The sequence below is a fragment of the Pipra filicauda genome, unplaced genomic scaffold (assembly GCF_003945595.2).
Source record: "Pipra filicauda isolate LSUMZ 115617 unplaced genomic scaffold, ASM394559v2 scaffold69_size3009148_pilon, whole genome shotgun sequence".
In the NCBI taxonomy this organism is placed as follows: Eukaryota; Metazoa; Chordata; class Aves; order Passeriformes; family Pipridae; genus Pipra; species Pipra filicauda.
The window spans coordinates 1,555,476-1,580,619 of NW_024104864.1; the positions used below are offsets into that span (position 1 = coordinate 1,555,476).

Genomic DNA, 25,144 nt, shown 5'->3' on the forward strand with positions numbered 1-25,144 from the left:
GTGAACTTGTCCACAAGTAGATTTTGAGCCTATTAAATCAGCAGCACCTGTGTAGATGCTGGGGCAGGGAGAGTGGAGGGGCAGTTATCAATGACAACAAGAGGGGGATACTGGGTTTATCCAGGACACTTGCAGGGTCTGTTTGAGACTGAGGTATGCAGGCCCTGGCTATGCTCCACCTCTGGCTTAAGATGAGAGAAGAAACACTGAGCCAGTTTCACTTGTGCTTTTATCTGTGGTTTTCCTTATGTGCAGGTGGCCACACCAAGCGCTTGTATGAGCCCGTCAGGCCCAGGGACGCCCTGGCAGCTCTCAGGGCCAAGGAATGCCAGAGGGTGGCCAAGCAGGACCTCCTTGCCCCAGGGGCATTGCTGGGGCCTCGTGGAGCCCTGCTGCATCTCCCACAAGCAGAAGCACCTGCATCTGTGGCAGCTAGCCAGCAGTGAGGGCACCCACCAGCCCATCCTTGGAGGTATTCACCTGCCTTGTATCCTGTTTCCCCTCCCCTCTGCTCTGAATGAACTACACATACTGGCTGTCACTGAAGTAGCAAAATAGAAGGTCCTCTGTTTTAATACTAAACTTTAATTAAAAAAAACCACTAAGGCCTTTTGTACAGGCATCTTCCGTGTCTGTGAGAATTTTGATCTTTACAAGCAATTTTTTCTGGAGCCCCTGAAGACAATTGTTTCATAGTATTTCTGTCAACTTCTGTTGCAGCCTCCCAAAAACACCTTTACTTTACCTTGCAACATCTCTGTACTGCTCTCATACAAACCACATCCTTTAGCTTCAAACTGTGACAAAAGTACTGTCTTAGAGCACTTCAAAACCAGTGCAGCAGGCTGTGATGAGAAGCATTATATAAAGCCAAAGTTGTATCTCAACTCAGTAAGCACTGTCACCTGGGCAAGGACAGCACCTGCCATGCACTATTTTGATACTTCATTATCAGTATGTTTCTTCTGAATTGTGTAGTTTTATATCTCCAAATAATGCAGTGCATAACTCTGGTCTATGCAGAGAATATACATCACTGGAAAACTGTATACTGTAAATTCCCAAAACTTTTATTTTTGCCTCTCTTGAAGAGTGAATGGCATGACTTTCCATGTGGAAAGAAGCTGTATCAACAAGAACACAGTATCCAAAGAGTGTTTTTCTCTTTTTTTTAATAAAATACTATTATGTTCATATCTATACAAATAATTATTACAACTATTAAACAAAGTATTACATTTAACAATAGAAATCTCAGAACTCTGAACAAGATCATGGTTTGGGATATTTACACCTGAATGTAACACATTTGTAAAAAGATGTCAAAATAAACAGAGCAAGATCTTATTTACAATTGGAAGATGATGTTCCTGTTCATTCATTATAGATTTCTACTGCAGAGTTCCTTTTTTCCATTACAAAATAGTAAGGACTTTCCACTGGGACTGTATCCAAGTCATTTACAGCTGTATAAAACAGAAGCACAGCAGAAAACTCTGGACTGAATATAAATAATTTACACTGTGGAGGGCAACAGCATCTTTGATTAATCTCCTGTGGCAAAATCCGTATTTGCTTCCCTTCTCACAGTGAGCAGGCAGGAACAGGGCCCAACCCACCATGAGCTCCACTGTTTCACACTTGTGATTGCTGGAACAGCAGCACATATTGCAAACTTGGAAACCTGCTTGTAAAGATAATTTTGGTGTGGCAGAAAGAAATGCCTTTTTTTAAAATTTATCTCATAAAAACTGGTATCAGTATGTAATAAATGGCTTTTGTGTAACTAAGCAGAGTTTGTTCGCAGAGAGAATATGAATTTGTATTGTCATGACCAAAAAACTCCACTGCATCTTTCACCAGTTCATAGAGTAACTTGCTCTCAGTGTAACTAGTGGCAATAAAGTGTTGGTGCTCTGAGGTTTTAGATTTACTTGGTATTGCAGAGGCAGTAGAAGTTGAAAACACCCTCACATGCAAACCTGTCTCTGCACTGGCACTCTTGTCCATGAGACTGCTACCCATGCTGGATCATGGCAGTGGGAGAAAGGACCAGTGGTGGACGATAACAAGCCAGGTGATGATAAAGAGTGGAGCTCCTTATAGCACTGTATCAGAAAACAACCCAAATTTGACTGATTTGTTATAAATAGACTCAATGCTATTCTGTCTTGCCAGTTAAAGTGGGATCATTATTAAAGTGATGAGCATGAAACTTATTAGGGGAATGGCAAAAGCTCTTAGCACAGCTGACTACACTCAGTCATCCAGAAACAGCATGAGTTTGTGATGGAGTCCTTGAACCAGGGCTGCACAAGTACCTCAGAATAACATAAAAAGACAACAGGAGACCAGAAGTAATCAAATGGCCCATTTTCTCCAGCAATGCCCTCTTCTGTTGCCCTGCCACACAATCTGTTTCCTGCAACAGCACTACAGTCACCAACCACAGCAGCACCAGCGCAGCTTTAAAGTGCAGTAGGAAATCTGTGCAAAATTCAGGAGGCTCTGGACTAGCACAGTATTTATTTTTTTTCAGAGAGGTGCTCTTCCACCTGGGCAGCAGCATAGTGACTGGAGCTGGGAGCAGGAGCTGGAAAACCCATTCCAGTAAGGCTCAGCCACCAGCTCAAATCACTTCAGTTCTCAATTCCCTTAGCTGTTCTTAAATGAGGTCTTTTCTCTCAATGAAAAGGTGTATAAATATTAATGCAGTATTAATACTTTTTTATTGCCTGCTTTCAACTTAGCTGGTCTCTGTTCTTATTCCTAGGCTGCTTAAGGGATTGATCATGGACTACACTGACATACGTGCAATCCAGCCCAGTACTATTTGTTGAAGTCATTTAGGCCAAGCTGAAAGCCACAGCCACACAATGCTTGTCAGCTTTGGCAGTCTCACCCCAGAGGTAGTGCCCAACCTTTCCCTTCCACTGCTTATTTTGCTAAATTAAGCAATACTGAGTATTTTTCCTTCCTTCAAAGCCAAAACAAACCCCGTCTTAATATAAGTAACCTTCAAAAACATATTATGGAAGAGAAAATGGCATTCTCAGGCTAACAAATTGCAACTTTTCCAAGTATAGTCTTTTACAAATATATCTTGAAAACCAAGGGAACAGGTAATTCTTAGGAGAAAAAGGTAAATAACTTTTTAAATAACTGTTGTCATAGATGTTTGCTGAAGAACATGTATTTGCTTATCAAATTGTTATAACAAGTAAAACAAAATCATTCAATCTGCAAAACTTACAGAAGCTCCTTTTTCAAACTACTCTCCCAGGCACAGATTGAGGTAAAATAGCTAAACACAACAGGTTCAAGGGTAGGAGAAAGGAAAAATAAAGAAGCAATTGTTTCCACTCCATGGTAAAGATGTTGCAATTGCTCCTCTTCCCGAGAGCAGAGCCCTGCGAAAGGAACTGAGCCACTGACCTGTCAGTGGCACAAACTGACCTTCACAACTAAGTGCAAGAAGGTTGGTCGATATGGAATGGCAGGTGGGATTAATTTATGGTGATAAGGAAAAAACCCAAAGCAATTTAATAATTAAAATCTAACAGAAATTACTTAACCTCTAATTCCCTCTCTTTTGATGTGAAATATCCAGTCCTTCCACTGTTCTTCCTGAAGGCAAAAGAGAATGAACATGTGAGAAGCTGAAATGCACAGGCTGATCTCAAACCAGCGGACCAGGTCAGATTCAGCATTCAAAGCCCATCTTGGACAGGCAATTAGACCAAAAGACTGCACAACAGAGCCAATCTTTCTTTAATAAAGTTATCTAAAAGCCAGTCTGCAGTGCAAATACCAGAATTTGGACGAATGTGATCATACAAAGCTCTCAGCGAGTGGTCTGCCTACCTTTCTCTTCACAGCAGTCTTCCTGATCCCACACCAGGGCCACAGGATCATTTAGCATCACTTATGGCATGTAAAAAGACTCACACAGGTATGTGGTTGAACTTCAACAGAAATTGCCATGTTCAAGGAGGGGAATGAAATATTTCTCCATCCTGGTCTTGGCAGGGTTCAGAAAAAGCCCTGAGAAGGATGACAAAGTGGTGTGGTGACTACACAGGAATCGCCATGCCCTGTCAACACTGCAAGGTACAATCCTCTGGAGAAGACCAAGGGTCACACAGTAGTTACTTTTAAGCCACACACCACAAATTGTGCAGTTCCTGCAAAATGGCAATAGTCTTCATATGGTTGGAATGCCCATGCTGCGACTACCTGCACTACAGGTGTCCTGTGAACAAGGGTGCTATTTTTGGTCGTCTTTGTAAACAGAAAAGGGTGAAAGTTACCGACACAGTTACTGCTTCAGAAATGATGTACAGCATGAAAAAACCAAAACAAAACCACAGCTGACATATTCTATCATGAATACTCAGGATTGCATTTAACCTTGACACACCACCAGTAAAATTAATAGTGAAATCAAGATAAAGGAATAAGAGAATAGAATAGTCCAACTGCCTGATCCCTTCAGGGCTGACCAGAAGTCAAAGCATGTTGTTAAGGGCATTGTCCAAATGCCTCTTAAACAGCGATGGCTTGGGACATCGACCACCTCTCCAGGAAGCCTGTTCCACTGTCTGACCACCCTTCCTGATGTCCAGTCTGAACCTCCGTTGTTGCCCCTTTGAGTCATTCCCATGTGTCCTGTCGATAGATCCCAGGGAGAAGGGATCAGCACCTCCCTCTGTTCTCCTCAGGGAGCTGCACAGAATGATAAGGTTGAGCCTCTGTCTCTCCAAAGCAGATGAGCCCAGAGCCTTCAGCTGCTCCTCACAGGACACACCTGCCAGCCCTTCTACCAGCTTTGTGCTCCTTTAGATTCATTCCAGGACCTTCACACCCCTCTGAAATGGTGAAGCTCAGAACTGCACCCAGCACTCCATGTGAGGCCACACCAACACTGAGCACAGTGGGATGTTCCCCTCCCTCTGACTGGCTGATGATGCCGTGTTTGATGCTCTGCAGGATTTGCCAGGTTTTCCCTCGGGGCTGCCCGGGCACACACTGCTGACTCACACTGAGCTGCTGCCCACCAGCACCCCCAGGGCCCACTCTGCGGGGCACTCTCCAGCCACTCCTCTCCCTATTTATACTTGTGCCTGGTGTTACTTTGTCCCATGTGCAGAATCTGGCACTTGAACTTATTAAATTTCATCCCATTAGTCACAGTCCAAGGCTCCAATCTATTCAGATCCCTCTGCAAAGCATGTGTCAACAGCTCCTCTCAGTTTGGTATCATCAGCAAACCTGCCAATGGTGTGTTCAACTCCTACATCCAGATCAGTGATAAATACATTGGACAGGACTACCCCTGGAACTGAGCCCTTAGGAACACTGCTGGTGGCTGTTCATCAGCCAGATCTAGCGCCATTCACTACAGCCCTTTGAGCTCTGCCCTTCAGCCCGTTCTTCACCCAGCACACCATGAACCTGCTCATCCCACAGCTGGACAGCTTGTCCAGATGGATGCTGTGAGGGATGGTATCAAAAGCCTTGCTAAAATCCAGAAACATTCCATGCCCCACTTTCTGTTCACCCACTAAGCGGGTGACCTTATCATAAAAGGATATTAAATTGGCTGGATAGGACTTTCCCTTTGTGAACCCATGCTGACTGTGCCTGATGACTGCATTATTCTTTAAACTCGTTTCAACAGTACCCGGTATAATCTCCATAATTTTCCCAGGAACTGCAGTTAGACTCACAGTCTGTACTTCCCTGGGTTCTTCCCTCATACCATTTCTACACATTAGAATAAGGTTGGCTACCTTCCTGTCAGTAGGGACCTCCCCAGACCTTTGGTAGATGATCAAGTGGGGTCCTGCCATATGTCCTGATTGCTTCTTCAGTACTCTGGAATGAATCCTATCCAGCCAAATGGATCTGTGGACATTGAGGTGTTGCAACAGGTATAAGTTGATAAGGTCCTTCCAGTTTTCACAGATATGAAGTAACATAGTTTTCCCAGCAGAGAAAACTAATGTGGTACTGTGTGAATGTTTGGAATGAGAAGGATTAGCATCTTTATATATAAAGAAGCCAGGGCTTAATTTTTCACTAGTTTGTCTTGAAAGCCAAACCCATCACTGCACACACAATGCCATTTGAAGAGAGCAAGAATGGCGGGTTTGCTTCCCTCCTCAGGGTCCAGACAAACATGTAACGCACAGTGTGGCTGCTGCTTTGATCCCCGTGTATTTATCATCCAGAAACCATGGAACCACTCACTGTTATGGAACTCATTTCACCAGCTGAGGCAGCCCCTTTGAGAGCTACTGCATTAAGGAAATCAATTTGATCAAGGGTCTCACCACAGAACACCCAGACCTGCAGTTGGCTTAGTCAGCTTGAGCCTGAGGACCAACTCATTCCTAACCTTCCTGCTCTCTGCACAGCCCAGTGGCTGCCACTCCATTGGTAACTACACTTAGGCAGAGATAAGCCGTGAACTGAAATAAATATGCAATCTATTATTTTTAAGAAACACAGAGAACTGATGCACCACTTAGATTTAGTGTCCTAAGATAAGCTCCATCTGAATTAAAAAGCGATTCCCAATCAGAATCAGAACCATTTTACTTCACCTTGCAGGAAAACATCAGACTACAGGTTACAAGAGCAGAGACACTGTTAGGACAGACTACAGACAAAGCCCAATTATTTTTCATGTCAAAGCCTCCTTACTTTTCTGGATCAGTGGAAAAGGGCTTAGCAAAAACAACATCTGGGAAGTCAATCTATGGAAAAATGTTTCAGGTCTGTCTTTGAGCGTCCTGTTCTTAAGAGATGGAGGAATATCTTCCTTTCCACCTTTCAAAGAAAAAAACCCCAAACCATAATAAAACAAAATCCCAGGGAGCCTGCACCTCCCCATGCCCTCACCAGGGGCCTGTGACAGGTCCCAGGAGCAGCAAGACAATGTGCTGGTGGGCAACACACAAGCATTTCAAGCTTACCCTGCCCAGAGGAGAGGCCCTGGAGCAGGTTTTGTCACTCTACAGCTGGTAGGGGGAGGATTGCATACAAGGGAACCTGAAGTTACTATGTTATTTGAAAAATCAAACGCAGAATGGTATTTCCAAGCACATAAAAATAAAAGACAAATATTTCTGCCTTGTTTGAAGAAAAAGCACAGTGCAGAGCCATTAAATAAATAAAATTTACCTAGCTCTTCCCTTTCCTTTAAAAGAAATGGGACTGAAATTTGTGAAAATACTGGAGTCTCAGCCAGTGCACACACATTCACTCCATATCTCACACATGAACAAACACATTGTCCTTCCTTGTGGTGCACAAATCCCAGTGTCTTCCTGGTATGTTTCACTCTCGACACATCCATGTTCCTCCTTCAGCCACAATCACACAGGTTTAGATAAAAGGTGCATTCAAGTGCAGAGTACTGATAATAACTCGGGCTCGATCCGGTCAGCAATATCAAGTGAACACTGCCCCCAAGGATCCCCACTCGTTTTGTGGGATGCCATAAGCTCAGTCCTCCTCCCATGTGCTGCCTGGTACAACAAAGGGCTGTTGGGCTGTCACTCACAGAAACCAGAAAGCTGGTGTTTGAGCATGGGCCAAAGAAAAGGAGAGGGGGAAAAAAAGAAAAGGACATTAAGAAGGTGCTAACCAAGGTACAGAACGCACCCTGAGGTAACCTGCGGCAATGAACAATGAAATAGCAACAAACACAGCTGCTGTCTCTGCTGACTGCACCAGAAAGAGTTGTAAGCTACGTTAAAACATTGACTGAGTTCAGCAGTAACTGAAGCCACTGCTAAAACAGATCCAAGCAAATTCTTCTTAGAAATGGAAAGTTATGGGTTAAAGAGATCTGAATTTTCTAAAACAGTATTTTTAACTGCTGACCATGTGAACACATAGTAATTTTAACCAGGTAAAGTCAGCTTTAAATCAAGTGCATATGGCAAGCTTAAAACAGACAAAAGCTGCACAACAAATGCCTTTTTCAATTAACACTGGGTTAACACAGACTTGACTTGTGTTGAGGCTCCTGAAGATATTTTACAACAGAGAAACCCAAGCCATTTCAAGTTCCTCTGCAGTTTCAGGTAAACGTATCAGAAACAAACTGACACCTGTAGCACTTGTTTCCTCTCTCCCGTACGGATGCTCTCACTCCTTTCTTTACATCCATGTATTACTGAGGGCGGCCCTTACCTTGGAACAATCGGACATCCAACTTGATTGTTGGAAAATCAACAACCAATATTTGCACAGCTCTTGATGTTGCATCCTTACTGTTTACTAGTAAGTAAGCATTGCTTTAGGCACTGGTGCTTTAGAGTTAGTACGGTGGGTGGAAATACAACATGTATATAAATACAGAAAGTACCCATATACATACATTTAGGCAAATAAACAGTGATGCTATGAATGGTCTCCACTCTCTTCTTCTTAAATATATAAACAATGCATCAGACTAGAAGTCAGTCTATTGGTTTTCATACAGCTGAGCTGCAGTCATGACCTAAAATATGGCTTATGTTGTGTGCAGGTCGGTTTGAGGACTGCTTGGAAGAATCTGAAGCAGATGTGTTTGCAATGGAAAGCAAAGGCGACATTGCTGAACCATCTGGAGGAAGAGCTGTGGCTATTTCTGGAAACAAAGACGTTAAGTTAAAATTGGATAAGTGCGACGTGTTGGTCATGTGCATTGGCGGCATATCTGGAAGCAAAGGAAAACTTGGCTGAGCAAAACCAACAGGCCTGGGAGGAGACAAAATGGATCCAAATCGATTGTTTAAACTTCCACTACTTGGCTTCTCTGTGCTTGGGTTAGGAAACATTTGATTGGGAAAGTAAGGGATAGAAATGTCATTGGAGAGGGTAGGGTGGGCAGGAGAGTAAGGTGGATAGAAGGATGGCAGTGTATTCTGAGGATCAACTGGGATTAGAGCTGGTGTTCGAGTGGCACTAGGCTGAGTGACTGGTGGGATGAAAGAGGCGTTGGCATTTATTGGTGGATTCATGCCACCCTCTGGAATAAAAGGGAATCCAAAATTCTGAGAGAGAGTGTGTTGGTCAGGGGCTGCGTTATCGTTAGACACTTGAGGGCCATCAGACATAAATCGGACAATGCTTCCTCTTTTTTCTATTGCGGACTGCTGGCGCCCAAGGATCATACTGCCACTGGTGGACAGGGGAAGATGGGGAAGACTAGGGTCAAAAACATTTCCATGTCTTTGATTTCCAGATCGATTCCTTTCAGGTTGACGTATTTTAGAACCTCCATTGTCTTGCAGAGGATGTCTTGACCGCTGAGTAACTGAAGAATTTGGCTGACGAACAGAAGGCTGCCCTTGCTCACCATTTCCGTGAGAAACTGCAGGGTGAGGGTGAGTTGGCCTCACGACTCCATGCATGTTGCTAGAAACGGGCGTATTCATGTGGCTCTTAGTTCCATGACTGTCTGTCATCCTCATGGGATTGGACTTCTGCACAGAGATGTTTGGGCTTGTATTGCGACCCTGAATATCTCCCGAGGAAGAAGAACTCGAAAAAGGAATAGTCAAAGAACTGTTCCTTGTGTTAATTGCCCCGATAGACATGTCACAGCTTTCCCTACTCTGGCCATCACCGTCTCTTCGGATGTGGACGCTCTCTCGCGCTGGGGGACAGTTGTACTCTATTGTGGAGGAGGCGCCACACTGTGTGTTCCTTTGATGTTCTGGGATTGATCTTTGGCTTCCACTAACTTGATCTCCAAGGTGAGGGGCGAGCAAACTCTGCATGAAACTTTGGTGGCACGTGTTTTCGTTTTCCCTTGATGGCAGTGTATTCCCCGTTGGAATACCCTGTACTGGTTGGTAGGGCAGTCTCTTCTGTCTCTCTATGGAAGGCCCAGTATTTTGACCGATTCGGAACGCTTGCGACTGCATGCCCCTGAGGGATGACACAGAATTGCCAATTTCACTGTTTCTTGAAGCCTGAACTTCGAAATTGCCCGTTGGTTGTTGATTGGGTCCAGTGGGCTTAAATGTTTGGCAATCAGAAAGACGCTGCACATCTGAGCCAACTGTGTGGTCAACAGATAAGCGGCCCTGCATATTATGAATTGCCAACCCCTTATTTCTAGAAACATCAAGATAACTTCTCATTTCAAGCTGGTCAGAAACCCTAGGGCCTTGAAGAGATATTCCTATTCTCTGCTCTGAATTAGAGGGCGTTTTCCCAATGAGGGCCTCAGCAGAGTAGCTGGAAACTCTGTTTCTTTCCTGCCTGTGAGGGGTGCATGCCATATCTGATGGTCTGGTTACGATGCTTGCCTGGGACACCATTTGCTGCTCTAAGCCCCTTGAGGTCATAAGTCTTTGCATCTGATTGTGCCCTGAAACATGTTCAGAAGCAGAACCTTGCTGCCTGCTGCTAACATCTTGTTGCTGCTGATGCATAATATCCTGATTTATATGGCTCTGGGGGTGGTTATGGTGGTTTCTGCTTGTTGCAGGATTTTCACAGTTCTTTTCAGGCTGCGAAGCTCCGAAGTGCTGCTGCATCTGCTGCTGCATTTGTTGGTGGTGAGGATGAGGCTGACCACCCTTTTGCCGTGTTTGATCACTTCCATGGTGTTTCTGCTGTAGGGAAAGCTGTGTGGCTTGTGTTCCCTGGATGAGATTCCTTTTCTTTTGCATCTGCACCTCCTGCTGTATTGTTCGCTGTTGGTGGACACTGTGGGGTTGAGAGTGGACTGAGTTTTCCCCGTGAGTGACGTGGTGCTGCAGCTGATACAAGTGGTGCCTCTCTCTTAACTGACCAGCCTGCTGTTGCTTTAAGTATGGGTGATTACTGTGAAGGTGAGAGATGCCTTGAGAAGGAACGTGTTGAATTGGCTGCAAGTGCTGCCCTGACTGGCCTGGCTGCTCTGAAATTGACGGCTGAGAACCACACTGAACTTCAGTTTGCCTCAAAGCTGGTGTTACAAAATTGCTATTGGATGGAAATAACCTATTGAGACCATCAGCGTGTCCTTGATTGCTTACTGACACCACCGAATTGGAAGAATTAGGAGGAATCTGACTGACCAGCATCTGTGTTTGATCAGCAATACTCTCTGGTGTCCGGTTCATCAATGCCATCCCCTCAAGCCTTATGGGTGCTGTCTGGCACTGCTTTTGCCTCTTTGCTGTAGAAAGCAGAAGGTCATCTTGAACGGCCCGCTTGGCTGAGTCTTTGCGACCTTCATGACTTTGATGCTTTAAGTGTGACTCCTGCAGCTGGGGAGCCTGCATGGTGCTTGCCCTAATGGCATTCAGTTGTTCCTGAGCATATTCACTCATCATAGCGGGTCCCGGAGACTGATTGATATATGTGCTAGATGGAAGGGAGAGGCTCACAGTTGCAGGGACGCTTGCAGGCTCTGAAGGCTGGGATAAACTTGAGCAACTCACCAGGGGATGGACAATGCGACTCTGGTGTATTAGATTATTGACGCTTAGACTGGTTATGCTTGGTGTCTGGGAGGTGGAAATCTGCAAAGAAGGGTTCGATGTTTCCACACCTCCTATGGAGCAGCTTGGCTTTTCAACCTGCCTATCAACATTTGCTGGTGCTGTATCGTGAGCACCAAATTTGTTCGGTGCCGCTTCCAACGGCCCTGCATTGTTTTCTTTCACTGACTGAGGTTTAAAAGGCTGTTGCTCTCTCTCCAGCGGTGCAACCTCAGCTGACTTGGAGACAGCATCCCTCGTGTTAACCTGTATTCCTCCTCCACCTTTCTCAAGGTTTTCCTGGTCAAAAATAGCTCTGGCTGCAAGAGCTACAATGTCAGTCTGTTCTGAAAATGTGCAGCTGTTACAGGTACTGGTTGATGTGCTGCTTGTGACATCTTCTCTGGTGGTATCTGGCAACATCGATGCAACTGAGAAGCCTCGACTGCTGCCAGAGCTGGTTGACATCGGGGAGTCTGCCTGCCTGCTAGCAATAAGGGAAGCACTGACTACTTCCGGATCAGGGATGCATGAGTGATGCTGGGAGAGAGTGTCACCTTCAGAGTTCATTAGCAAGAGTTCCTGCTTCTCGGGCAAATCAACATTTGATTCTGCTGATTTGGAGTTTTCCATAGGAAAATTAGAATGCTCGCCCTGAACAGTAAATGAAGAGGTTTTTTCCACAGCTGTTCTTTCTTTTGTGAGATCAGACAGCATTTTGGTTAGACCCTGTCCTTCTAACAAGTCTGCATCTTGCATTACCACTGAAGAATCCTGCTCAATGTTGCAAGATTCCGAAATCATTCCGGCCTTGGAACTTGCTGTGCTGCTCTGTGCTGCTGATGTCCCAGCAACCTGAGAATGTGTCACCTGTGCTTCACTACAAGAGGATGTTAAGGTGCTGGGGGCTTCACAAGGTTTGGGAGACTCCGACAAGGCAGAGACAGTTGGTGGGTGGTTCTGAGGTCCAGGTGCCTGCTGGCGAGGAGCAGCATCTTTGGGAGCCGATGGGACAAGTGGCAGCTGCTCTGGCACCACGGACTCCAGTGGTGAAGAAGCAGGTGCCTCTGCCGAGCTCAGCTCGGGAACAGAGGGCATTTTCACTGCCTGTTCAGAGCTCGCAGTCTCTTTGGAATGAGAGTCAGAAATGCTGACACCACTCGATGCTGCCACACCGCTTGCCTGTGACGTAGTTACAGCTTGAGATACTGCTGGAGTGTTTTCAAGCAGCCCTTCACCATTTGAATGCTTTGCCACTGTTTCCACAGGAACACAGTCCACCTTCCCTGCATCTTTGCAAGGAACTGCTGGGCAAGACACTTTATTATTGACTGCTTGCTGTTTCTTCGTACTCGGCTTTTTGTTTGTCCTTTTTGATTTTGCACTGGATGGCAAGCCAGCAGATGGCTTTTTGGGGGAAGCATTTATTGAATTAGATGCACTGGTTAGTACTGAAACCTCTGCAGGCACTGAAGATGCCACAGAAGTTGGTAATGACATACAATTAACTGTGGCAATCTGGTTATTGATGGTTGCAGGATTGGTGGGGTGGCTGAGAGACAAGTGTAAGCAGCTCTGCCCAGCCATCTGCGATATGCTTTGATTGAGGTTGGCTAAAGCACCAAATGTATTGAGGGCAACATTGGTATTCGGGTCTTCGCTGGTGGTGGGTTGAATAATTTGCATAGGGGCTTGATTTGAAGCTCCAGATGAGGACATCACAGGCTGCAATGCAAAAAGCTGCCCATTTAATGAGATAGTCTGAGGATGCTGTTGACTGGACATTGTAACTGAAAACGTTTGCGTAGAGCTAGAAGATGGCAAAGAAGATGGTCTTGGTAATATATGGACAAGGTGTTTCCCTCCAAAAGTCTGTGGAAGAGAAGCATTTTGCATGGAGCTGCTAGAGTTCGCAACTGCCGTCGGCCCGTTTACAGGAACTCTTACAGAAGCAGAAGGCTGAGCAGAGAGGAGGGGAAGAGGATTCTGATTAGCAGCCTGTATAATTACAATTTGCTGACTAACATTTTGGCTGGGAACTTCTGCTCTCACAATCGGAGGGCACGGAGTGGGGTTTGGAGGCTGGAGGATGATGACATTCTGGTTAGCTGGTGCTCCTGTAACAGCTGACGCGACTGGCTGAGCCATCTGAATCACCTGCATAGCTGAATTTAATGGAAGGATATTTCCTGCAGCCTGAGTTTTAACCTGTGGCTGGCTGATTAAAGGCTGCATAGGTAAGGGTGGGCACGAGGGCAAGGTAACTACAATCTGTTCAGCTGCCTGGCCATCCCCAGGCAGAGAAGCATTCAAACTGATACTGGTAGTCAAAGGCCTGCTCTGAGCAGAAGACACAGTACCAGCACCATTAACTGGCTCGTTTAGTAGTGCAGTCATTATACCAGATGGCGTTTGGCTTAGTGGCTGGACAGTATTTCCCGCCAGCTGCAAAGTGGTCCACGTGGTCTGCGTGTTTCCAGTTGAAGGCATCCGTGTAAGGCTACTCATGTTTTTCAAGTCTGAAGTGCCAACACCTGAAGAGCCTGAAAAAGACCAGCAGTTCTCTAAGGGACTGGCAGCCAGAGTGCTTATTGCCGTCACAGCCTTATTAACTCCTTCTGCTGCAGAAGTCGCAGGCACTCCAGCACTGCTCACTATGTCTGTGCTTTTGAGGACATTTACAGAGGAAAAGCTATCTGCAGTAGACAGTCTCACAGGTGGCACACAAGCTGTGTCTGTGGCTGAAATGACACAGCTTTCCTGGAGGTCACTAGAATTGTTTGTATTTGAGCAAGTTGCATTCACCTGTTGAACTTGGGAGGCTTCCACAGAGGCACTGGAAGGAAGGCTGATTCCCTGCAGCAGCGTTTTCTTTGTTGGTTTAGTGACCTCCTCATTATTTTTACTTTTGGGGAGATTTTGATCATTCTGTGGTGCATTACTTGAAGAACACTGTAATTCCTGTTCTGTCCCAGACTGAGATGCACTCTGTGAGCTCGCAGCAGCAGTGGTGAGCACACCTTGCTCATTCTCCGGAGTGGAAAGCTCAAGAATGTGCCCTGCTGGAGCTGTCTGAGCAGACGCCAGCGGAGAAACTGTAGGCTGAGACCATGGCTTATTTTCTGTGGGATAAATACCAGCAATCGTCACAGGAGTCACTATGTTGCAAGTTCTCTGAACTGGCACAACATTGGCTGTTTGCTTTTGTAAATTATGACCAACATTAAACGTTATTCCCTGGACAGGTGCTCCTTGGTTATTTCCATTGGGTTGACTCCCATTAGAATAGACAATGATGTTCTTTTGAACCTGATCACTGGGAATAACAACTGAGACCTTTGCATTTTTGAGATTTCCTTTCCAGTGGATTGTAGGGTCATCATACAGGCAAATATCATTTGCTTTCAGTAGTTCGATATATCTCCCATTTTCTTTTTGCAGTTCATCCAACTGTTTCCGGAGTTTTTTTATCTCTTCAGCTACAAAACAGTGAGAGCACTCCATTACATCAGCAGCAGAACAAATAATGAAATAATGTTACCACATGACTTAGAGAGTAAATACTGTGTAGTAATGAAATAAATCGTTGAAATAAATTGAATAAGTTGTTAATAATGTATGCTCTCTTCAGATGGTTAACATAATTTAAGTGAAGACTCTTATCCTGATAAGCCTCTCTACTAAGTGGGAAAGTGAATGAACTTCACAGATTATTCCATTACCAATAGCAGGGTATGTCACATTACTTACTTGGAAAAAACTTCAGGACTAACTCAGATGAAACTGAACACTAAACAAAATTATTTAATTGCTGAAGGAAAGACAAGCACATTAATATTTTTCTTTTCCCTACTCTTTTGCAAAGATGAACACTGTTTTTATTTAATTGGTAATCTCATGGCTTTCCAGGAGAATTAAGTTCTGTTACATCTAAAAATTATAAGCAAAATTTAATACAAGGCACTTGTGTAAATCCATAAAAACTGGCAACACACTTGGGAGAAGGCTCACCTAACTAGGAAAACCACCTAGGTTTTCCAAATCTAATTATATTAAAAAGATAAAAATAAACTATTTAGAATTCCATTCTACGGGTAGAAAATAAAAAATCACAAACCACAACATTAGCTTTGAGATTATTTCTGTCATACCTTCATCACTGTACTTTTACATATCTGTTCAAGAAGATTTTATATGATGCATTGTATTCTTAGGAAATGGGTCACTACAACTTCTACAGCTTTTGAAAGAAAACAAAAAAGCTCTATGAACAGAGGAAAGTCCATGTTTTGGATGAAAAAAATCTAACAAAGTTTGTCAGAAATCATTCTGGTCACTACAGTAGCATAAACTGGGACAGGAGTTAGTAGATGATGTCACATCACCTATAAACTCTGTAACTACTTCACGATGCAACTGTTTCATTATCTCACAGCTACGTGCAAAAACAATCACTTGGGCATTCTGTTGGCTTTTTGTTTCAAGATATTCTAAGCAGCTGTTATTTTTCCTGTATGTCTTGGGATTCCCGTTTGTTGATCCAGGCTTTGTCAGTCAGTACAGAGACACAGTGGAAGTGAGTGACAGAAGTTCTAGAGACTCCAGCAGCATCTGTACTTACCCTGTTCATTGTTCCCTCCATTTAATAGCAGCTCATCATTCTGTCTTTTCATTTCTGTTATGTACTTAAAGGCCTGATCCAGGATCATGTTCTTGCTCTTTAAAAGAAAACATATGTATAAAATTAGGAGAAAGGTCTAGAATTGGTAGATCCAATAATGATGAGACAGCATTTGCTCCAAGAGGTCTTTACTTTAAAAATGTGCTACCTTGAATGACTCTTTATGGCTGGGTAAGGTTTGTTTTGTTTTGGGGCTTTTTTTTGTTTGTTTTTGTTTTGGTTTGGGGTTTTTTTTTCTTGTTTTGTTGGGTTTTTTTTCTTTTTTTTTTTTTTTTTTAAGATGAACTACAGGTTTCATGAGTGACAGTGACCCTAAAATGCTGTGAGTTTTTACAGAATAACATTTTCAGTGCTGGAGCTGACATTTTCTGATGCCCAAAGGTAGACACTATGGCCACAGAACCTGAACAGCCAGCAATCACTTCTTGCAGATCAGCCTAAAATTTGTGTTCACTAATAAATGCATATATCACATGAAATTTCCAGGATACTGTCTTGTAAATATTTTATTAGGAAAGAAACAAACATGGAACAACTACCCAGGGAGATATATGCATAATTTTGAAAGTAATATACTGGAAAATATGGGAAGAGAAAATAACCCCTCCACCACCATCTTTTTACGAAACTATGCTTATTCTGCCTGCAAGGCCTTTGTTCACTCCTTAATTTCTTCTACTGTTCAGTAGGAACAGTCTCTGCTGGAGATAGCTTTGTCTTTGAAAAAGATGCTTCTGTGCATCAACCTCAAACCATTTTTCTTGCTTCATCTTTCACAAGGACAGTGTCTTAAATTACTACTATTATTTCAGTTTCTGAATTGCTTTCATCCCATTATATCAAAGATGACAAAAATAAGCATGCATGGAATTCTATTGACATCTTATGACATTAAAGTGATCACCTGCAAAGGGCTGAGAAGGGATTGGAGAATGACCTGAAAAGAGATCTTGCTTAATCCATAGCTTTCACCACTCAGTCATCACACAGACTACATTCAACAGCATCAGTAGAAACTGGCTTCACAAACAGGAGTTGCACAATGTAACCAGCAACCCACTGACCTGATCTAACCCACTTCTGCCCAGCCTGTCACCCCTTCTACAGAGGAAATACTGCATTTATGAGTTGAGGAGAAACACATCCAGTCACACATCCATCTCATACTGTTTTGTTCCTTCAGCAGTCATATACAACACTGCCAGATAAAACACTGAAAATCTGTGTAATTACATTAACACGACCGTGCACTTGCAAAAAGGAATTCTATTACAAATAGGTTTTTTAATATAGCTAGTGAGTTTTTTGAGAATATTAATTCAGACAGTTTTACCTTCTTCATAAGACAAATGGCACAATATGTGTTATAATTCTACAGACAAAGAAACACTTGAGCATTTTACAGGAAAGCCTGTATGCACCTCTGGGTGGACACTCACCTGCTTAAGTGCTGGAGAGCAGGGAATGAGTTCTCCAATTCTGTTTATCCCAGCATTAATCTTCTTCTTTCGATGTCTCTCCACTAACCAAACATAATATGTACTGTGTCATCTGGTTGGGCAAGTCAGCACAACAGCAGCACAACTAGTACAATGTTAAGGGCTCATAAATACATTTTTTCATTGCACATTGAAACCTGTAGTAACTTGAGAGGAAAAAATTCCACTAAAGTAAGCCTCAGTTAATTAATGCTCAGTGGAATTGAGAACTATAACATAAGCAGCAATATCTTTAAAAGGTGGGAACATTCTGGACCCCTTCATGGAAAAGAAGAGTTACTGCAACTCAAAATTCAGGTTTTGGTACTGCTTTCTAACTGAGTTTCCTGCCACTTTTTTCACAAGTCAGATTGATTAAATTTAGGCATGCAGAAAGCATGTGAACCAAGATTATGGAAAGAATTAGTTTCAGGTTTGGGAAGAAAAACCATATCTCTTAAATACTGAAGTCAAGTTTAGCATAAAAGGAGAAATAACTTGGATTTTATTAGTCTTCAGTCTTAATTTTAAATTTATATTGATGGAGAAGCCAACACTAATCATAGCTGAAGTTCTAGGTATATGGACTACCAGCTACTCTACCTAGTTTGGAGAAGGCCAGAAAATGCTTCGTTTATAGTCATTTACCTCTTCACAAGGCCTGAACAGTGCCATAAAGTGTCTACACTATAAGTCTAGGAGTGTAGATACCTTTGGGTATGTTTTTTTCAGGTAGTATTAATCTTTGTTTTCTATCCACCATAGTCAGCCTCTTCCAAATATAGTTCACTATCAAGTAGATTTTTTTTTTGGACTGAAATGTTTTCATGTTCTACATGAACTAAAACTATTAGATGTCTCTTCTCAAGAAAGCCAGAAAAAAGGTTCTGTTATGGCTTTGTCAAGATTCAAACCAATGTTCATTGTGCTGAACAAACCTTGTGGTTCGTGCAGTTGGGCTACTCTTGGTGGAGCACAGAAACCTGTCACTGTCACACAGTGACCTGCAGGTGACTGTATTTCATTTTGATCCTTTACAAAGGACATATTAACTTAAATAGTTTTATTCCAGTAGTCTGTCACTTCAGTTTACATTTCCCAAACAATTAAATTATTTTTTTTGTATTTCAGGACAGACTGATGGTGTTGACAGAGACAGGCCTAAATACACTAAACACAGCAAGACAAAGCCTCTCATGCAAGAAATCTACTGTATAAATTACAGCAGCTGTATAAACATTTGAACATATGATACCTGGGACCTAGTTATTATATGTCTTACTAAAACATACAGACATCACAGTGGTTGTGAAGTGCTACTCTTCTGTTTTGATATTTGCCATACTCTACTCAGCTTGTCCAGATATTAATGACTAAGCAAGCTATATGGCTGGAGGGAACTGGTCCCCACATCTTGCAGAGTTCAGCCCAGTAAATAAAGATTTTGGAAAGCTATAGGCAAGTAAATCAGGAACTGAGAATTAGAATGAAGCCAGCAAACTCAGAAGTAAACTTGATAAGACTATTTCCTGATACTTCTTAATTCTTAAGAAATTGGCCACACCCTGAGCACAGCCTGACAAGCACTATATTCCACAGCCTTTACATGGAAACTACTCAGTGTTTTTTCCAGTTGAGTTTGTGAAGAACACACAATAATGCTGTTTAGTGAAAGAACTGTGATCAGTTTCTTAGGATAAACCAGGCCCAAATCTGTCAGAGTCCTCCCCAGTCCATCTTTCTGTTCATACTCGTAAAAGATGCCGTTGTAGCTAAACACTGACTAGTTGCTGCCTGAGGGATGTGACTCCTGCAACAGAGACAGCCCCCATTTGCACAAATTTTCTGGGATGTCAGCATCCAGGTGGGTGCCTTAGTGACAGGCTACAGGAATACTTCTAATCCAGGGAACCTGCAAAACTCTCAGGTCAGATACGTCTCTGTTTTGAGAGAGGTGGATATTAGTTGGCTGTCAATGCCAATGCATTTATTTTCCTTTAGAATTGAACACAACTGAAATTGTTTACTTCTTAATTTACTAGCATTGGAATGCCAGAGGCATGGTCCTACCTTTAACATTTTACTATGGAAAACAGCCAACTAGAAACAACCAAGAAGCCCTTCTGCACAGATGTTCTACCCAAGGACCCCGAAAGGTGTTTGACAGGGTGTTTTTTTAAGTGTAGCTCCTCCTGTGGAGGAACCTTCTCCATGGAAAACACGTTTTACTAGTTCAAAACATCTGTGCTTATTCCCAGACCAAATAACAAAGTATAATGTTTCTACCTGCATTATGTGTCTCGCGGTTTTTCTTTCTGTGAAATATAAAGGGAAAACAATGATGTGAAACAGAAGGGAAAAAATCTGCATATAAACAAATATTTACTATCTCCATTACAGCCAAAAATACTAAATATTATAGTCTGCTCTGTGAACAAGAAAATAGCAGAAGTCAAAATTATGTTCTTAGACACTGATATTAAATAATTTCTAACAAAAATTCGTTCCTGTTCAGACTTAAATCAATTTCAGTATAACAAGGCACAGCGTAATATTCCATTTGATTATTAGTACATATTTATAGGCAAAGCTGGGTTTTTATGTTTCTGTTCAGCAACAACTGCTATACTAGGCAGTGTTCAATAAAGCCAAATATTAAAAAACTTAGTTCTGTTTCTGAGGAACAAGGTAGTTAAGTATTTGTTTGAAATGTTGCTTCTACGTTCACTGGATCAATGTTCTTACATTACAGAAAACAGAAAGAAAATGTTACCATGCAAATTCATGTTTCTAGCCCTATTATCTTCAAACATCATACCTTCTGGTATCAAAAATGCTTCCTTTGTCAGAGAAACCAGAAATACTGTTCCTCAGCAGCTGTTCTTTACTGTCTCAAAATTCTGTCTAGGTATAATTTGGGCATGTGAGGGTTGTCTTTGGTTTCAGATGTCGACCTGAAGGTCACAGTCACTGTGTAATGCTTCAAATTGCTTTGCTGGAAGTCAATAAATCCCAAATGGGTATCCTACTTATATAAATCAGAAGTACTGTATACATGCAAATAAGATAAATACTTTCAGGAAGTGTAGTTAAGCAAAGCACCTATTTTCTGGAAAAAGAAACATTCCAGAAAATCTTCTAGAAGATTTCTGTCCAGCAGCACACTCTCAGTCTAGATGTGTGCCAAAAGCAGAGATGCATCTTCTGTTCTCCTTTTTGACTGTCACAGCACAGTCCAGATATAACAAGGAATCTGAAGTGAGAATGCAAGATACATGTGGATGATGTGTGATTTCTATGAGGCACGTATCCTTTTTATTTCAAGTAACTCACCAAAAGTAGAGGGCATCCAGAGTAATTTAGACAATGATTACAGGACAGTAGTGTTACTGCAGATGGTCAGACCTGGAGACATCCACTAAGATGATCATACATACTAAATATGCACAAGAATATAAGGATTGAAGAGACCCAGCTGCCCTTTGATTCACATTACCAATACAGAATACAAAATGCTCTATTAGTGGGGTAAGAAAGAGTCACAAAATCCATAAAGACCGAAAAACTTTCTGTAGGACAAATCAGTGTTCTCTCTGAGCTTTTCCTAATCATAAATCATACTCTACATGGTCACCTAGCATAAGATGAACATTGCATTTAACTGTGGACTGAAGCACTTCCCTACCAATCAGGTATTAATTAGATCAACATGTTACTAAAAGGAATGAAAACCAGGAAAAGTTGTAATAAGTGCCAAGTTACTTTGTTACCAATTTTGGTCATAGAGTTGCTGTACAACCTCAAGATGTATTTTGAGTTCCAGCAGAGGTTTGAGTGTAAGATCCAGATTCCACTGGGAGCTGAGGAAGAGATCTAAGTTACTCTGTCAAAGTGAGTATAGTTACCCCCTAATATCTACCAGGAGCCTCCGCAGTAACACAGGCTGCACTCCAACCAGGGCGGCGACACATCAGAGTAGTCAGTGTAATAATCAGAGAATCTCTTTTTTCAGGTGACCCAGGTAGACAAGTCTTCTGCAAATAGTTTGGCATACACAGGGCAAGAGAGAAAGGGAGTTTTGCAACCATAATTCCCAAACTTTTGGATCAACCCTAGTCAACCTTCAGAACTTCTTGTCAATACTCTTATTGCCAAACTTTCAGCTGGAAACTTCATAAGTGCAACATGATCTCAGACTACCAAACTACAAAACAGTCATTTTCCCCCAGAAACTCACCGATGTTGCTTCTTAGTAGGTGTCTCATTCTCTGTCATCTCTGGCATGGTTCTGGAGAAGAGAGCCTGAGGAAAATCATGAAAGGATTAACAACTCCTGCACTCTTCTGAATTCTTAGCACATGACATTTGTTACATCACCTTGCCTTTCACCACAAGAACAGGGCTGTCCTACAACGTACACAAAAGTCCATCACCCTGACTTAGAGCAGCTGATTTCATGAGCATTACAAATGAAGCACGTTACCTATCTGGGTGCTTTGTGAAACCTGTTCATGATGAACTGGTTTCCATTTCCTCGATTACTTTAAATATAAAATTAATTGTAATCCAAACTACTTTAAGGAAGCAAGAAGGAAAATTAGAGTATATGATTGTTTTTTGAATGGGAAGAAGAACAGCTGAACTCTCATCAGCCCTTTCTAACTGAAAATGCTTTCAATTCCCAGTTCTAAATAAAGCATAAATGCTAAGGAAAATACAAGCTACAACGAGGACATTTTATTAACTACAAATTTAGAGTGCTATTAATGTCGCAAATTTGAAAACCTACTTGATATTGAATTACTGTACAACTTAAAATGGCCAAAATTGACACCCTACGTTCTCGGATATACAAAATTCAGTTAAAAATAAAGTTATGAAATAAAGTTACACATAACAGTCTAATAAGTTGCACCTAACTTGTCGTCAGCTTGAACACATCAGTAGCCTGTATTTAGACAAATAAAACATTATAAAAATAAACAAAAGATGAGATTGAGTAAATGACGAATGAATACATATCTACCAGAGAAATGAATTTTAGAAAGTAACATGAAGTGTACTGTAGATGACAAGAGGAAAAAAATATCTGTTTTTTGATATAGCTGAGCTCCGTATTCAGTTTCACCCTTCCGCTCATTCTCTCACCAACCAACCTGCTCTTGCAACTCTTCCCATGGGCCCTCAGCCTCCTTGTGGCTTCACCTCTCCCTGGCTCCTCCTGGAAAGCTCATCGGCTCGTTTTAACAGGCTTCATACCTTTAGGGTGTATTTTTGTTTGTTTGTACTGTAAGGAAGTGGGGGTGGTTTTTAATATAACTTTCAACACCAAGCAGTTCTTAATGTAAACTGAGCCTACCATTACTGACATCAAAAACAAACCCCAGAAATAATCTCCATACAAACCAGAAAGCCCCAAAGCTCCCAAAGCACTGAAGCATATACACTTCACTAAGTGCTCTGTGCATACGCTGTGTGTATGTGTGTGTCAATAATCTGTATTGTACTAGAACTGCATTCAGATACTGCTTTCAAGTCTTTACACTCTAAAAGTCAGTTGGATGTAGTGCTCTCATTCAGTAAAGATTAACAGGAGGAGAAACATTAGGGCTGATGCTGTTTACCACTCTAATACTTCTTTAAGTACTTTCTCTATTCCTGTGAAGATATGGGAAATGTTGGCAAATCATAAAGTAAAGCAAAGAGGCAATATCCTGCAAATAGATCCAGACTGGGGAACTCAAAGTGCCTGAAGTTTTCAGGAACCTAATTCAATTCCACCTACACAACAGTGTTCACACCATCACAAAACTGGACCCAATCATCTCAGTTACAGCATTATACTGCCCCACTGGATTTTACATACAGCCTACACACAGTCACCTCAGCCCTCCCTAGCCCATCCATGGAAGCACATCACTTTCTATTTACATGCCTCCACAGACTTTGCTTTCTCTATGCTCACCCACCATCCTCTGCATAAATTATGAAAACACCTGACTGAGTTAACAGTCTTTTACTGTGGGAGAAAGCAGTGGTGCAACTTCAGCACTTTCTTGCGCTCTCTTATAAATTACCTTAATTAGCTCAATTCCCTAACAAATTTGTTTTCATTTATACATGGTAAGATTAATCCAGAAGGTATCTCAGGTCCTCCAAGTTAGTGAAAATTCACAACTCTGAAAGCCAGGGAAGCCAGTTTCCCATGCAAGGCACCTACAACTTATTCCTCCTGTGTACAGCTGGTGACAGTCAGTAGTACTTACTCACTTGTTCTAGCTGCATTCGTTGTATCAGGTGATGAGGAAGGGGTTAGCTGGGAGAGTTTAGCAGATGTGAGATTCTGATTATAAAAACAAAAATAAAAAAAAAAAAGATCTGGTTAGAGCCCAGGCATCTTTGATGCTGTTAGCAACCAGAGATGTTCACATGAACACTAAAGGACTGAGGTCAGCACACCTCGATTCAGCAGGGTTTTTCCAGTTGTGCCAAAGCAGCCCAGCAGAATTTATACCCATTAAGGCTACCAGAAAAGCCAGGAGCAGCTACCTGGTAACACTACACTCTCATGTATCCATCACTGAGACAATACCTTGTGTATCGGGTGAAATAGCTATTCAAGGGGGCAATTTCATTTAGTGTATGCTAAGTACTGTTTCTATTTAGTGAGGATGTGAGCACAGAGTACATGGGCATAGTTCTGGTACAACAAGGCTCACAAACATGCTTAGAAAAAGGAAGATGCTGGATTGCATCTTGTGGCAGTCATACCCCCTGTTTCTTGACTTCTGCACCATCTATACAGACAGAGTGATGTATCTGTTATTGTGTATCACCAGACTATGGTAAATATGCTGGAAATCAGAACAAAAAAATAAAGGAGGTCTTAGTTTTGGAAAACTTAGCATTTTTGAAAGAATAATGTATTCATCAAGCAACCATATTTTTTTAATGTTGCAAATTCATACAACTTGAGAACCAAATGACTATATCTGTATTACAATGTATTTAATACAGAAAACATTAATGTGAATTTAGATGGCCAGCTACCATGCAGGGCTACAGATAAAGCACAACTGTGTGAAGGTAAAGGGTGTAAAAAGCATCCACCCAAAAATACCCTCTTCCAGAACAGACACAGCTGCTCTGACTCCCCTTGCTTCTCCCTGCACAGTCCAGAACACATTCACAACTCCATCTTCCCCCTGCCCTGAGTCACAGCACCCACTTCTCCCTCCTGACATGGGTTCTCCATACTCCTATATTTAGGCTTCTTCTGCCCACAGTCTGTGTCTCCTCAGCAAAGTTCTTATTCCTCATAGCAGCATCCCTTTCTGCCAAAGTCACGATCTACACAATTTTCCAACTGCCTTATTTCTTTCTCTGAGCAGATGCCTAAATGATTCAGCAATACATTGTAGATAGTATTTAGGAAGACAGACAAATGGAAGTTTATGTGGAAACTTATTAATACAGCTTCTAACTATTTTTTGATCCCGAGAAAGGATGGG

The 25,144-nt window shown here is 42.3% G+C and overlaps 1 protein-coding gene across 3 annotated transcripts in view; it reads right to left on the reverse strand.

Moving 5' to 3' along the window:
• Window positions 1-1,165: 1,165 nt before the first annotated feature.
• USF3 (upstream transcription factor family member 3) overlaps window positions 1,166-25,144 on the reverse strand; it is a 35,868-nt gene continuing 11,889 nt past the window's right edge. For 2 of the 3 annotated variants that reach the window (XM_027730251.2, XM_027730252.2), the window contains exons 2-7: window positions 23,904-23,976; window positions 21,871-21,935; window positions 19,920-19,948; window positions 17,595-17,677; window positions 16,096-16,192; window positions 1,166-14,953 (exon numbers count right to left, since the gene is read on the reverse strand). In XM_027730251.2, coding sequence (XP_027586052.2) covers window positions 8,490-14,953; window positions 16,096-16,192; window positions 17,595-17,677; window positions 19,920-19,948; window positions 21,871-21,935; window positions 23,904-23,918 — 6,753 coding nt within the window. In that variant the 5' untranslated portion in view covers window positions 23,919-23,976 and the 3' untranslated portion in view covers window positions 1,166-8,489. The remainder of the gene's footprint in view (window positions 14,954-16,095; window positions 16,193-17,594; window positions 17,678-19,919; window positions 19,949-21,870; window positions 21,936-23,903; window positions 23,977-25,144) is intronic. The other variant, XM_027730250.2, reaches the window with a different exon arrangement.